The sequence below is a fragment of the Plecotus auritus genome (genome assembly GCF_963455305.1).
Source record: "Plecotus auritus genome assembly, chromosome: 7".
Lineage (NCBI taxonomy): Eukaryota > Metazoa > Chordata > Mammalia > Chiroptera > Vespertilionidae > Plecotus > Plecotus auritus.
The window spans coordinates 117,762,860-117,777,995 of NC_137774.1; the positions used below are offsets into that span (position 1 = coordinate 117,762,860).

Consider the following 15,136-nt stretch of genomic DNA (forward strand, 5'->3'; position numbering starts at 1 on the left):
CATATGGCTGTCTTGGAAAGCCCTGGTGAAAGTCTTCTTTCAGGGCCCAAAAGACCTTATAACGCAGTCTTCATTTTACTTAACAAATACTTATAACGCAGTATTGAAAAGACCTTATAACGCAGTATTGATTTTTTGCCTTTATTGGAGAAATAAATGGCATTATACTTGATTATCATGTGTTATTAAAGTGAGTCATAAGAAGATCTATATGCATCTTTTCTACAGGATAAGTTTGAGGTTTAAATAAATTGATGGCATAATGTATGTTTAATTCTAACACCAATATCAGAATATCAGAGAGATTCCTGCTCACTGAATCAATGGAGTTTGGACTCTAGTTTTCCTTCATTCAAATAATTCCCCCTCTATCCAAATGTCCTCTATTGACTAGAATCTTGATTGCCTCTTTTCCTCATTCATTTGCACTGAAAGAAATTCTCTATCCATATAATTTCACTTATCCAAACCTCTTAGGAAAGGTCTTGACACTCAGCAAGGCTAGATCTGAGAAAAGATAAAGCTACACTACCAGACCATAGACCATTAGTCCCACAATTTTGCCAAGCAGCACTGTTTACAAACAGAGTAACCCAGATTAACACCAAAATACTTCAGAATGCAATAATAAAATCAATTTTACTATCTCCCTCCCCCCACCACAAACACACACATACACAGAGTTAATACATATTCCCAGTATGCAGCAATTAAAAGGACACATTTCTGCAAGGAGATCTACAATGAAGATTTCTTTTGGGGATGTCATTCTATTCTTTATGTTTACTTTAGTAAAACAATGTGCATGTGAGCTATTGGTTGGGTAGCACAAAGAACTTCATTAAACAGAACTAAATAGAATCTGTTAGAATAACAACTATTAAAATAAATTGTACTTTATTTTTGCAATTTGCTTGCCTCCTGATTCATGGGATTAAACTGCGGGACACTTACCTTCGAGGATGATTGGCATCAAACAACGTGTTGTCATCATCCTCATCATCTTGTTCTAAAGGTGTCAGTTCCATGTTTTCTATATTAGTGTCCAAAACTCCATATCTTCTAGTCTTTCGGTTTCTTCTTCTCATCCTATTAAATAGAACGTATTAATAAACATTACTTAAATATGGTACAGATGATCCTTATATTTATTTGTAAATTAAAAATAAAGTATCCCCTCTGTTTCTGACACAGGAGATTCTCAATGTCAGAATGATTCCATTTCAGAAATGTAGCCTAGGTTTTTTTTATGAAGCATGTTGGTGTGCCATCACCATTTCTTCTGACATACCCTCTTCTCTCTCTGTCAAGTTATGATGTTGACAGATACTCCTTTAAGCCTTAATTTAGGTGCCATATTTTACTGTTGTCTTCTAGTCCAACCTTTCCCCCACCTTTTCCATGCATTCTTACCACTGTACAGGATTATATACTTTCAGCCCCAGTGAGAAACGGTATGTCTATACATACTCAAATTCTAGACTGGGTAGCTTACAACCCTGTCTGCACATCAGAACCACCTGGGGCATTTTCTTTTCTTTTTTGTTAATCCTCACATGAAGATATTTTTCCCATTGCTTTTCAGAGAGAGTGGAAGGGAGGGAGAAAAAGGGGAAGGGGGGGAGAAAGTGGCATATTGATTGGCTGCCTTTCCCATGCCCCTGGTTGGGGGTGGGGAATGAACCTGCAACCCAGGAGTGTGCCCACGACCAGGAATTGAACCTGAAACCCTTCAGTGCGAGGGCTGATGCTCTAACCACTAAGTAACACTGTCCAGGACCCACCTGGGATATTTTTTTGTTTTCCACCTGGGGTATTTTTAAAAGCTCCATACTCAGGCTATCCCAGCACACAATTAAGTCAGAATTCCCAAGCAGAGGAACTAATAAGCATCAACATTTTGTTAAAGCGCTAGAAGTGATTCCAAAATAATTGAAACCACCATCCTAGATCAGTGGTTCTTGAAGTGTGGTTCCCAGGACCAGCAGTATCACAAACATCTAGAATTCATTAGAAATGCAAATAAATCCCCATGCCCACCCACACCTAGTGATTAAGAAACTTTAAACTTGGGGCCTCAAAACACACATTTTTAACAAACACTCCATGTGAGTTTGATGCCTGCAAAAGTTTGAGAACTACTACCCTAGGGGAATTAAAATAGTTTTAGATGCTAAACATTAATTATCTGTATATATGGAAAGGTCTCATGATTTAGAAACCTATTTTGTGCTACTCTCAAATAACTTGTTCTTTTCCTTCAAATTATTTATATCAATTTGTACTTATATGTGCTTATGTATGTGACTGTTTATTTGCCTCTTTCCCACTGAATTCCATGAGGGCAGCAATCATGACTGGCTTGTTCACCACTGCATTACTACTATGTAAGACAGTGTGTGATTAACATGCTCCTTTAAGTATTTGTTGAGAGTTTGAGTGATATCATGTCTGAGCTTCCAATCAATGCCTAAGTCATTTTTTATGCAACAGCCTTAACTCTACACAAAGGAAAATGTGTCACACAAGTATCTATGGCAGCTTAAAAACAAAACAGAAGGTATTTCAGCAAGTAATGACAAATAAGTGTGCTTAAAATTCTGATTCACTCTGTTGGATGTAATTAAGTATGGTAAGAAATACTACAACTATAGCATCACCTGTAAAAACCAACACAAGCCTCTGTAAACATGATAATGGGGACCCTTGAGAGAGAACCTGTCCTACATATACATACATATATACATACAAACATACACTCAAGAAATATTAAGAGTCTTACTGAGTATCAGGCATTGTGCTAGCTTTGGGGTAGAAAATACCTGGTCTCAGTGATAAAAATTTTAAAACTATAACTAAGCCTGAACAAAAAAACAAGCCAAATTAATTTCCACTAATCACTGCCTATAGATCTATTCTTATGCCCTCCCAAATGTACTGGAACAGAAAACAGAGGCTTAAGAATAGTACAGTATTTAAAGCTACAAATTTAAGTAAATAAAGAGTTAATACTAATATAAAAACTAGCAATATGAAATAGATTGGTGGCACTATGAGTATAACTACTTTTTCTTATGCAGTACAAAATTAAATGTTTAGGTTATTAAATTAACAAGTATGCATATATGTGTGAATGTTTGTATGCGTGGGTGTGTGTGATTATATTCAATCTCTATCACATATTCATCTTAATTGCTTCATTTGTTTTGATTTTTAACAATCTTTTAAAAATGTGAAACATTCTATTTCATAGGCCTTAAAAAAAATACGACAGCATACTGGATTTGTCATATGAGACATAGTTTGCCAACCTCTGATTTAGATTTATAAAGGTAATTCACAGAGAAACTGAGAACAGAAATGATAAAAATACTGACTCTGGAAATAGAAACATAAAAAGTACAGGGTGTTATAGTTCACTACTGATCCTTTTGAACTACATGATTTAATAACATTTGCATGTATTCCTTTGATTTGAAAAAGTGAAGGAAGACACTTGGCAGCAAAAGTTAAGGATATTCAGTTATAATTTCTCCTCTTCCCTTTTGCCAGTCTTTTGCTCAATTTCTAAACATTCATCTTTCTAAACATTCATCTTCAGTCAACAAAGAAGAATTAATGTCATGGGAAATTATTTTTAGAAATAAACCAGATTCTTCCAGGTTATGTATTATATATCAAACTAGAGGCCCGGTGCACAAAATTCGTGCATGGGGGTCGGGGGTCCCCTCAGCCCAGCCTGCACCCTCTCCAATCTGGGACCCTTCGGGGGATGTCCGACTGCCGGTTTAGGCCCGATCCTCAGACATCCCTCTCACAATCTGAGACCACTGGCTCCTAACTGCTCACATGCCTGCCTGCCTGATCGCACCTAACTGCCCCCCTACTGGCCTAGTGACCCCCAACTGCCCGCCCCCCCCACAGGCCTGGTTGCCCCTCACTGCCCCCTATGCTGGCCTGGTCGCCCCCAACTGCCCCCCCTGCCAGCCTGGTTGCCCTCAACTGCCCCCCCCCCCGCAGGCCTGGTTGCCCCTTACTGCCCCCTATGCCAGCCTGGTTGCCCCCAACTGCCCCTCCCTGCCAGTCTGGTTGCCCCTCACTGCCCCCCCTTGCCAGCCTGGTCGCCCCCAACTGCCCCCCCCCATGGGCCTAGTTGCCCCACAGCCTGCTGCTTGGTCGTTTGGTTGCCCCTCACTAAGCCCCCTGCCGGCCTGGTTGCCCCACACAGCCTGCTGCTCAGTCATTTGGTCACCCCTCACTAAACCCCCTGCCGGCCTGGTCGCCCCACGCAACCTGTTCCGTCATCCGTTCAGTTGCGATGGTCGCTTAGGCTTTTATATATATGGATATTAAATATGTTAATAGCTTGGTCATAAGATACCTTGGAAACTCTTGAAAAAGGGAATAATATGATCACAGAGCTTAAGGACTTTTGAAATTTAATCTCAGCTGTCACTCTTCTCTACTCTCATGGTCTTCATCAGACCTTGAATGAATTCCCGATCTTTCACTATGTGGCTAAACAAATCTGCCTACTAACACTATTTTTTCTATCTGTGTTTGGTGTAAATACTTGACTGGACTGTGTAAGTCTTTGTTATTTATGCTAGTTTGTACTGTCCTTTAATCATTTGTATAACTATCTTCCAAACATAAATCCAAGCTCTTGAAAAACAAGTCACTATATAGATAGTGAATGCATTGTTATACACCAAATAAACGGGGAATGGAGATAAATTTAATTTAATTTAGTATTTTAGTAAATGCTACTAGTTTATATAAGAATAAGTAAAAAAAAACTGTATAGTGTTAAGTAGAATTTATTTTTTTCCATTTTAGAGTCATTTCTCTATTTCAGTTACAGTTGACAGAAATTATTACATTAGTGCCAAAACCGGTTTGGCTCAGTGGATAGAGCGTCGGCCTGCGGACTGAAGGGTCCCAGGTTCGATTCCGGTCAAGGGCATGTACACTGGTTGTGGGCACATCCCCAGTGGGAGGTGTGCAGGAGGCAGCTGATCGATGTTTCTCTCTCATCGATGTTTCTAGCTCTCTATCCCTCTTCCTTCCTCTCGGTAAAATATCAATAAAATATATTAAAAAAAAAATTAAAAAAAAAGAAATTATTACATTAGTTTCAGGTGTACACCTCAGTGATTAGACATTGCATAACTTAATGTCAATATGTGATCATCCCAATAAATCTCACACCTATCTAACACCATACATAGTTATTAGAATATTATTAACTATACCAGAGGCCTGATGCACAAAATTCATGCATGGGGGGGGGGTGTCCCTCAGCGCCTGCACCCTCTCCAATCTGGAATCCCTCTTGCAATCTGGGACCGCTGGCTCCTAACAGCTCACCTGCCTGCCTGCCTGATCGTCCCTTACCGCTCCCCCCTGCCAGCCTGATTGCCCCTAACTGCTCTCCCCCGCCAGGCTGATTGCCCCTAACCGTGTCTGCCTCGGCCCCCGCCACCATGGCTTTGTCTGGAAGGATGTCTGGTCTAATTAGCATATTACCCTTTTATTAGTATAGATTCCCTGTGCTGTACTTTACATTCCCATAGAATTTATACTTGAAATGAACTTCTCTCAAAATGTCTTTCCTAAATTCAAACATATAGGCAGTGATAGTTACATGGTTGTGACAGCTTCATGGCCATGGAAACAACAAATATAAGAAAACATGTATGTACCCATATGCATTGTTTTTTCTCAGAGAAGGTAAAAAACAGCTGTAAAACTTTAAAATTAATAGGCTGATTCAATGAACCATCTACTTAAAATACTAACATTATGTGTACATTATAATACACATAAAAATATACTAAAGTTTTTAGTAAAAAGGCTTTTACCTTTAAATATGCAGTGTACATTATTTTTTAAGAAGTCTATTTTTATTTTTAAGTGAATATTTAGAAAGTTATACTTTTACTGCCCTTTTTATACCAACGGAAAAAAAATAGGAGCACCAAAATTAGATGGAGAGGTAGAAATCTTAGACTTTTGCCCTAAATTTTTCAATTACAGTTGTCATTAAATATTATTTTATACTAGAGGCCCGATACACAAAATTTGTGCAAGGGGCTCGGCCCCCTCCACCACGGTGGCTTCCTCTGCCTCGGCCCCCACTGCCAGGACTTCATCCGGAAGGTCGTCCAGAAGGATGTCTGGTCTAATTAGCATATTATGCTTTTATTATTATAGATTAGTTTCCATTGTACAGCATAATGGTCAGATAATTACAGAATTTATGAAATGATCCCCCAATAATTCTAATACCCACCTGGTGCCATATGTAGTTATTAGAATATTATTATTATTTTTTAAAATATATTTTTATTGATTTCAGAGAGGAAGGGAGAGGGAGAGAGATTGAAACATCAATGATGAGAGAGAATCATTGATCGGTTGCCTCCTGCATGCCCCATCCTGGGGACTGAGCCTGCAACTAGGACATGTGCCCTGACCAGGAATCGAACTGTGACCTCCTCGTTCATAGGTTGATGCTCAACCACTGAGCCATGCTGGCTGGGCTGTTAGAATATTATTGACTATATTTCCTATGCTGTACTTTACATTCCTGTGACTATTTTGGAACTACCAATTTGTACTTCTTAATCGCTTGATTTTTTCACCAAGCTCCCCAACCTCCCTCCCATCTGGCAACCTTCACTTTGTTCTCTGCATCTCTGAGTCTGTTTGATTATTCTGTCATTATTTTTAATCACAAGAGTAAAGGAGGCTTTAAACTTAGGCAATTTTAATAGCTATGGTTCTTTTCCTACAAATGAATGCTTCCATTGAGCTCATGACACCCAAACTTGTCTATGTACACACACTCTTCTATTAAATGTAGTAAATGAATATTGCAATCTGAAAACAAATTTTGTTGGCTCTCAGTTTTAAAAAAAATAGGGACTTTATTTATAAATGCATAGAGATGGAAATATGGAGGCCTAAAAGGGCGAAAGAAAATAGCTACATAGTTTATTATATTGAATTATATTCATTCATCACATGGCATGCACAGGTTAATGAGTGTGATCAGATCCCTTCTAGGTATTCAAGTGATTATTCAAATAGTTATCCTACATAGATGCAAATTCCATTACACTGAGGTTGGTAAGAATCATTTCTGCTTAAATAACCTGTAAAAGCTACAGTAGAAAAGTAAAACTAAACTACTAAAGTAAGCTTGATAAAATTTTATGTAAAAATGTATGATGCAACATAAAATAAACACCACAGAATAAAACTCCATTTCATTTTACTACTCTGTGAAAGTAAGAAAACCGACCAAGGTAAATTGCTGTAGCCATCTGACTTTATTCTTTTATTTTCTCTTTTAACTGAATACCTGTAGGATATTATTGACTATGGAATAATATAAAGAATATTATTCCTTAATTTCTTCTATAGCACATTCAAAAAAGACTGAGGAATATTTTACTGTATATTTTATGCACAAATACCCCCCTATGTGATTAGACATAATGATAAAGCAGAGTATATCTTCATAAATAAAGGTACAACTACTGCCCTGCAATATTTTTCTTGACTATTTTTTTGCAAAGCAGTGAATTAGCAACTCAATGATTTATTTTTGATTTTTGATTTATTTATTTATTTTTTAAATATATATTTTATTGATTTTTTACAGAGAAGAAGGAAGAGGGATAGAGAGTTAGAAACATCGATGAGAGAGAAACATCGATCAGCTGCCTCCTGCACACCTCCTACTGGGAATGTGCCCGCAACCAAGTTACATGCCCTTGACCGGAATCGAACCTGGGACCCTTCAGTCCGCAGGCCGACGCTCTATCCACTGAGCCAAACCGATTTTGGCTCAATGATTTATTTATTTATTTATTTAGACTTTACGTAACTTTTAATACATAAATCCAAATAAATTACTTGAAGGAAAGGTACACTTCATTATATTATGGTGAAAACAAGTTGTTATATAGATGAATTTGGACTAATTAGACTTTTCCCCCTTTTTTAATTGAATTTATTGGAGTGACCTCAGTTCACAAAACCATGCAGTTTTCAAGTGTACAACTCAGCAAAACATCATCTGCACAATGCATTGTGCAGCCATCACACCAAGCAAAGTCTCTTTCCATCTCCACTTTAGCCCCCTTTGCTCACCCACCTCCAACTACCCCCAAACCCTTTTCCCTCTGGCTAACACCACACTGTTGTCTGTGTCTGTGTTATATGTATGTGTTTTGCTAATCACTTCACTTTTTTTTTCATCCAGCCCTCATACCCCACTCTGAGAGCTGTCAGTCTGTTCCATGCATGTATCCATGCCTCTGTTTCTATTGTTCATCAGTTTACTTTGTCCATTAAAACAAAACAAGAATAATTTTAAACTAAATTTTTTTGCCACTGTGACATAAGGAAATAAAAATGAGTGAGCCACAATTTTAGTCTATGACTTTCATCAAGAAATCCAACACAATTGTATATATGACATATAGTAAAAATTATTTATTTTATCTTCATTTCCTTGCCCAAATTCAGTCCATCAGTTGTCATTTCAAGTTTTTCAATAAGTAGACACTAATAAGAGATAAGAGTATGTCATGGGTCGAATTGTGTCCCCCAAAATTCACATGTTGAAATCCTAACATTATATTGTATTACATTCATTCATCACATGGCATGCACAGGTAATGATCTTGACCAGATTTCTTGTAGGTATTCAAGTTATTATTAAAATAGCTATCCTATATAGCAATGCAGATTCCTCAATGTTCCATTACACACAGGTTGGTAAGAATTATTTCTGTTAAAATAATATGAGAAAGTTACAGTAGAAAAATTAAACTACTAAAGTAAGCTTTATAAATTTTACCAGGTGACCTTACTTGAAGATAGGGTGTTCACAAAGTCAATCACGTTAAAATGAAGCTGCAAACACAAAGTCCTATTGATTGCACTTCCTGAGATTCATTGAAGTTCACTTACAGTGCTCACCACTGCTATCAATTTCCTTGACTATTAAAACAGCTTCCTACCTGTCTTTTCCTATCTACTCTGGTCACCCACTAACCTCCCCTCCATCCTCTAAAACCTCCAATAGTTTCCTACTGTTCAGCATTAAGTAATAATTCTGTAATAAAGCCTATAAAGTTCAACACTGGAAGGCTCAGAGTCACCTCTCTGCCTCACCTAGCTCTTCACTCTGCATTCTACTTCACTTGCATCACTCCAGCCACAACCCCTTCTCTCATTCCCTTGCTTTCCGTCACTGTCCTCACACTCTTCCCCACCCACTACAATATTATGTTAATAACTATTCATCTTTCAGCTCCAGCTCAAGTATCACTTCCTTAGGGAAACCTCCTTTCCAGGTTAATCTAGCTCAGTCACAGATAGCTATTATTGGCTTCCATAGCACCCATGTACATCTCCTTTAAAGTACTTGCTTAATATGTTTTGTTACATAAATAAGTAACTATTTGTCTTTCCTACTGGACCATCATTTTATGGGAGCAGAAAACAGGTCTGTTCTTGCTCACTACCAAACCCACAAAACATAGGCATTGGCATAAAGCAGATGCCTAACAAATATGTTAACCAAATTATTTAACTGAAATATATGGATTCACAATATACCTTGCATTTTCTCTGTACAACAGATAGCTATAATTTTGTATGCAAATCATCACTTTTGGAATAAGAGAAGCCTAAATGGCATTATCTTCAGAAACATACCACAGCAAAATTTAGGGGAGCTAGCCAATTTTTAAATCATAATATGAATAATAGCCTTCTGACTCAGGACAAAAAAGAAAAAAAAAAAAAGGTACTAGAATGACTGAACATTAAATATGCACTCACTCCAGGTGTGGTGTTTTAGGGAGAGCCCAGGTGATTCTCATATACTGCACAAATTAGATCCATCAATACGCTGTGCTGTGGAGTTTCATTTTTATCTTTTGGGTATGAATGTGTGCCATATTATAACATGTAGTTATCTTTCATTTATTCACTAAACAAGTTTATCTTTTCAAAACCTAAACTAAATTTTTGATTTTCTCTTTAAAATTATTAGCATTCTACATGGAAGCCATATCTGATACCAGTGGTACTGTACAGGATAAAATAAGTTACTTTGATCTCTCAAGGTCATTATGATTATTCCACTTTGATGTAAAGCAATGTGCTCTCGGGAGCTACTGATTCCAAAGTAAAGTTTTCAAACTACTGTGTTTTTTAATTCTTTTGCTTTCTTTTCATAATTATTATTGGATCCTCTCTGGTTGCCTCTCAGTTACCAAGCTCTGTCACTATAACAACCTTGGCCAAGTGCAGCACTAAATAGAAGATTCCTCCAAAAAAGCACCTGCCACTGGTCATCTACAGTAAAACATTCACTGCTAACACCCAAAAGTTATAAAAAAAGATTAAATAGATGTTAGTCTATGTTTAGTACCCTCATTTTATACATATAAAGGCAGAGCTTGGAAAAAATACTCAAATACAAGCAATTTGACTCCCAAGCCTGGGTTCTTAAACATTAAGCCATATTGTATTCCTAGTGAATCAAAGTAATGTTAACCAAGGTAACAAAAGTCACTACCAGTCTTTTGATCCAACAGTGGTTGGCAAACTGCCACATGTGGCTCGCGAGCCGCGGTTTGCCGCTCTGTTGACTAATGAGTTTGCCGACCACTGGGATAGGGGCTTAATCGCAAGGAACAACAACAGCCTGTAATTATTGGAATCGAGGGTCTAGGTCAGTGGTCAGCAAACACATTAGTCAACAGAGCGGCAAACCGCGACTCGCGAGCCGCATTTGGCTCACGAGCCGCAGTTTGCCGACCACTGCCCTAATACAATGATCTTATATCAGATTGGCTATATTGTCCTGGTGAACTGTATTTTTTGGTTAATCTTTTTATGGTAAAGAGTAATAACTTGGTAGCTACTTGCATTAATAAGTACATTTATGTTCTTCTGGTTAAACCATCTCTTAGTTTTTATCACTATAACAGAATCTGCTTCTCCTTTAACAGAACCATGATTTTGTTTAGACAGCAATTGAGCCCAGACCTAAGAGATACACAATGGTCATAATAATTGGTATAAACCATGAAAATGTAATAGTCCTTTTGTCAGTCATTGTCTAGGGTTGAGTGGATGAAGCAGTGCAGACAAATGGAGTAGTATGGTTTCTGGAAAAAGATTTTTCTCCCTTATTAAAAAAATATATATATATATATATATATATATATATAAAAATGTTGCATTTGGGATCCCTTTCTTCTTTCCTGGTTGAGACACTAATTGTGTGAGAACATAATGCTAAAAACTGAAATAGCCATCCTAGAGAGACAAGGATGGAAAAAGCCATAACTAATTGCTTAATATTTTCAGTATCAATAGAATTTGTTTTACTATTCTGTACAGCACAAATTCATCCCAATGAAAGAGTAAAAATATCATCAGTCACTTCTGGAACTCAGCAATATAGAAGGAATGCCAAAAGTAGAATTCAAACTCTGGGTTCTGGAAGAGCTTGGACACTTTCCAGCTCTATGAACTTTAGTATTCTCACTTCATATGGCAGACATTACTAATGTTCACCAAATCTGGAAAACACACACACTTTCCAGCTCTTTATACAATTAGACTCATTTGTAGGCCGAAGCAGTCAAAAACCCGTGTATTCTTTAGTCTCTCTTGCCAAGCTCTGACAACTGTGAAGGGCTTATGTTGAAATGGCAAAACCTCTGAAGTAAACAGATGATTTTAAAGATATTGGAAATGATGAGAGGCTAAGTCTTTTAATCAAGGTAACACAGGTTATGATGAGGTAACAATCTTAATCTCAATGGCTTAACGCAATAACAGTTTATTTCTCCATTATGAAAATTCAGCTACAAGCTTGGACTGTCCTCCATGTGGTATCTTAGCAATTTGGCTGGCCTTAACCCTATGGATTTTTGTTTGTTTGTTTAATATATTTTTATTGATTTCAGAGAGGAAGGTAAAGAGAGAGAGAAAGATCAAAGCTGAGAGAGAATCATTGATTGACTGCCTCCTGCATATCCCCCAGTGAGGATCAAGCCTGCAAACCCCAGCATGTGCCCTGACTGGAATTACATGTGACCTCTGGCTCATAGGTTGACGCTCAACCAGTGAGCCTCCCTGGCTGGGCTTAACCCTACGGTTTTGCTTGAAGAATAATAATGACCCTCTAGGAGTAATCTTTTCTTTTATAATAGATTTTACTGTGAGAAAAAATGCCCTACACAGAGAAAGAAACTCTAAGTAGTATTAAGTAAGACCTTCATACTTCTTTGTTCTATCTCTATCAATAAGAAAGCTTGATTGATGCTAACAATGTTCAGAACTCATATACTTTTTGCTTCCAGAATACAGGATGAAAACTACTCATTTCGGTGAATGCCCATTTTTGGACTCCCACAAATTTCCAAATCTTCACCACCTACCTATATAACAAAATATAGAATTCACTAAGAACAGTCACTCATTAGGTAACTACTTATGCAGAGCCTACATAATGTACATAATGTTCAGGACTGGGTATTTAGCTGGGAATAAGACAGACAACGAGCGTCTTCTCATAGAGATTATATATTCATTTTAGGCAGCCTATTAGGGTTCCTACTGCCTTGCATATATATTTTTCAGTTTCTACAGAGAGAATCTAATTGTTGTTTGAAATATTTCCAGACTCAAAGTGGAAGTTATTTCTAGTCACATATTCAATATAACTGAATTAGATGAAAACAAAACAATTTGGAAGTTTAATGGGCTTTAAGTACTTTTTACAAGTAAAATATTTTCAGTGTTACCTCCTATCAGTTAAAAAAATTATGATTTATCCTCTCCCCTTAGCAAAACCAACTAATGCTGGTATGCTCTCACTCATACCGTGGAGGTGGGGGTCCAAAATGGGAACTCACTGAAATGAGTAGTTTCCATCCTGTAATCTGGAAGCAAACAGTATGAGTGCTGAACATGTCCAGTCATTGTTAGCATCAATCAAGCTTTGGACATCATGTAGACAACTAAATTTAGGATTTAGACTGAATGAATGCAATAGATACAGGTTAAAGAGTGCAGTTTTTCTTAGGTATAGTTCAGAACTGGGCGGTTAACACATGTGTGAGTTATCTAATAGAATCGGACTGAAAAGACTGTACCCTTCCAAGCTTTACAGAAATAAAAATAGAAAAATCAATGGCAATAAACATTTATATGTACGGGGTGGGCAAAAGTAGGTTTACAGTTGTGAATACTTAAAACCATACAAAAACCGTAAACCTACTTTTTGCCAACCCATATATATAATTTTTAAATAAGGTAGAAGCAAAATGAAAAGGATGATTCCCCAAATGTTATCATCCAGCCCATAACTTATAAGAAACATAACACACAGGGTACTCTGTATCTACTCATATAAATACTGATTAGTATTCCTATTAAGTGGCAATATTGTACAAATACAAATGCTACTAAATAGGAATCCTGCCCTTACGTAGTTTGGGTTCTAATAGGCAAAATGACAAAGTAAACAGTATATAGAGTAGAAAGAGAGAAGTATTAAAATATATTGGGGTTGAGTACAAGATTACTCCCTCTTCAGGGAAAGTTTGCTCTCTGAGGCAAGGTAAAGCGCTTTGGAGGTGGGGTACTAATTTATAAATAAAAGGGATCAACTACTTGGTGGTTTAGATTCTCCCCAAAGCACCAGAAGCTTTTAAGACAGTCATCTTCACATCTCTCTCACTCAGGCAGGCACCCTGAGAGTGGGAGCCTGGTGTTGCCCACTCTCCAGGCCACTAAAAGCTGCATCGCTGGAAGGTCACCAGGCAGCCCACCGCAGGCCTGTGGGAAGGCTCATCGAGGCTGGGCCTCACCTGACAGTCCTGACGACGAAGTACACCAGCACCGCGCCGCTCACCACCATCAGTACGGTCAGGGCCCGCTGGGTCATGGGCTTTTCGCCTGGGTTGGGGCTCACAGCGAGGACGCCACCCACTGCGCCTTCTTCCCCCGCCTTCCCTGCTAGGTCATCCGCTGCAAGCGCCGCCCCGGGGCTGCTGCCATTGCCGCCCTCTGCACCCCGTGGCCTCGCGGCTTCAGCCGGAGCGCGGCCCGGGGCCTGGGCGGCGGTGGGGCCGGGCGGGAGGGGGGACAGCGTCCGCGGCCCGTGATCTGGAGGTCCAGGATCCGGAGCGGCCTCGGCCGCCTGCAGCAGCACCGCCAGGGGCCCTCTTAACCCTGGCAGGAGCAGCAACAGCAGCAGGGCGGAAGCAAGGAGGCGGCCGAGGCAGCAGCTACGGTGCAGGGCCCTCATAGTCCCCGACCAGCCTCTCACCACGCCGGAGCCGCCGGGACCGCCGCCCTGGCTCCCGGAGGGACCATGGGCGCAACGGAGAACGGGGCAGCAGTGACCAAATCCTGGGGAGAGGCCCGGCCGAGGCAGGTGGCACAGGCGACAGCAGTTGCAAGGGCGGCGGAGGCCGGGAAACCGGAAGTTCGCACATCTCAGCAGCCACTGCTACTAAGGACGCGTTCGGTTGCTAACACGTCGGGGCGGGCGCGTCCAGTGACGTCAGGGGCGCGGTGCCTCTGCGCACGTGTCCTGCCTGTAGGCGAGGGGTCTGGGTCTATGCTTAGGTCCTAAGTAAAAAAGTAAACGAAAGAAAAGTGTTGAGCGATTCTTTGCATAAGGGGACCACGGGAGGTTGCGAGCTCACATTTTGAGTTCCTTGGTGCGGAGCTGCAGAAGCACAGCCCACCAATGATTAAGACCTTGACGTTCCTCTCAGCTCAGGTACAACTTTTAGATGTCTCTTCCTGTCTCTAGGTCCTGACCTTCCTTTCCTGAGAGCATTTACTTTAGAAAACTTGTAATTGTAAATTCATTCTCTGGCCTTCTGAGGTACACATCTTTTTTTTAAATTTCTTTATTGATTAAGGTGTTACATATGTGTCCTTCCCCCATTACCCCCCATCCCCCCCAAACACCCCCCAGTTGTCTGTGTCCATTGGTTAGGCCCATATGCATGCATACAAGTCCTTTGGTTGATCTCTCCCCTTTACCCCCACCATCTTTTTAAAAGCTTTTGGCTTT

The 15,136-nt window shown here is 39.4% G+C and overlaps 1 protein-coding gene across 1 annotated transcript; it reads right to left on the reverse strand.

Annotated features, from left to right (window-relative positions):
• Window positions 1-950: 950 nt before the first annotated feature.
• On the reverse strand, window positions 951-14,517 carry FAM174A (family with sequence similarity 174 member A; the record flags this gene model as incomplete). The annotated part of the gene is made up of 2 exons (XM_080681101.1): window positions 13,917-14,517; window positions 951-1,089 (listed from the first exon to the last, which is right to left on the reverse strand). The coding sequence occupies exons 1-2, from the start codon at window positions 14,354-14,356 to the stop codon at window positions 951-953; spliced, it is 579 nt and encodes a 192-aa protein (XP_080537227.1). The 5' UTR covers window positions 14,357-14,517.
• Window positions 14,518-15,136: the final 619 nt, after the last annotated feature.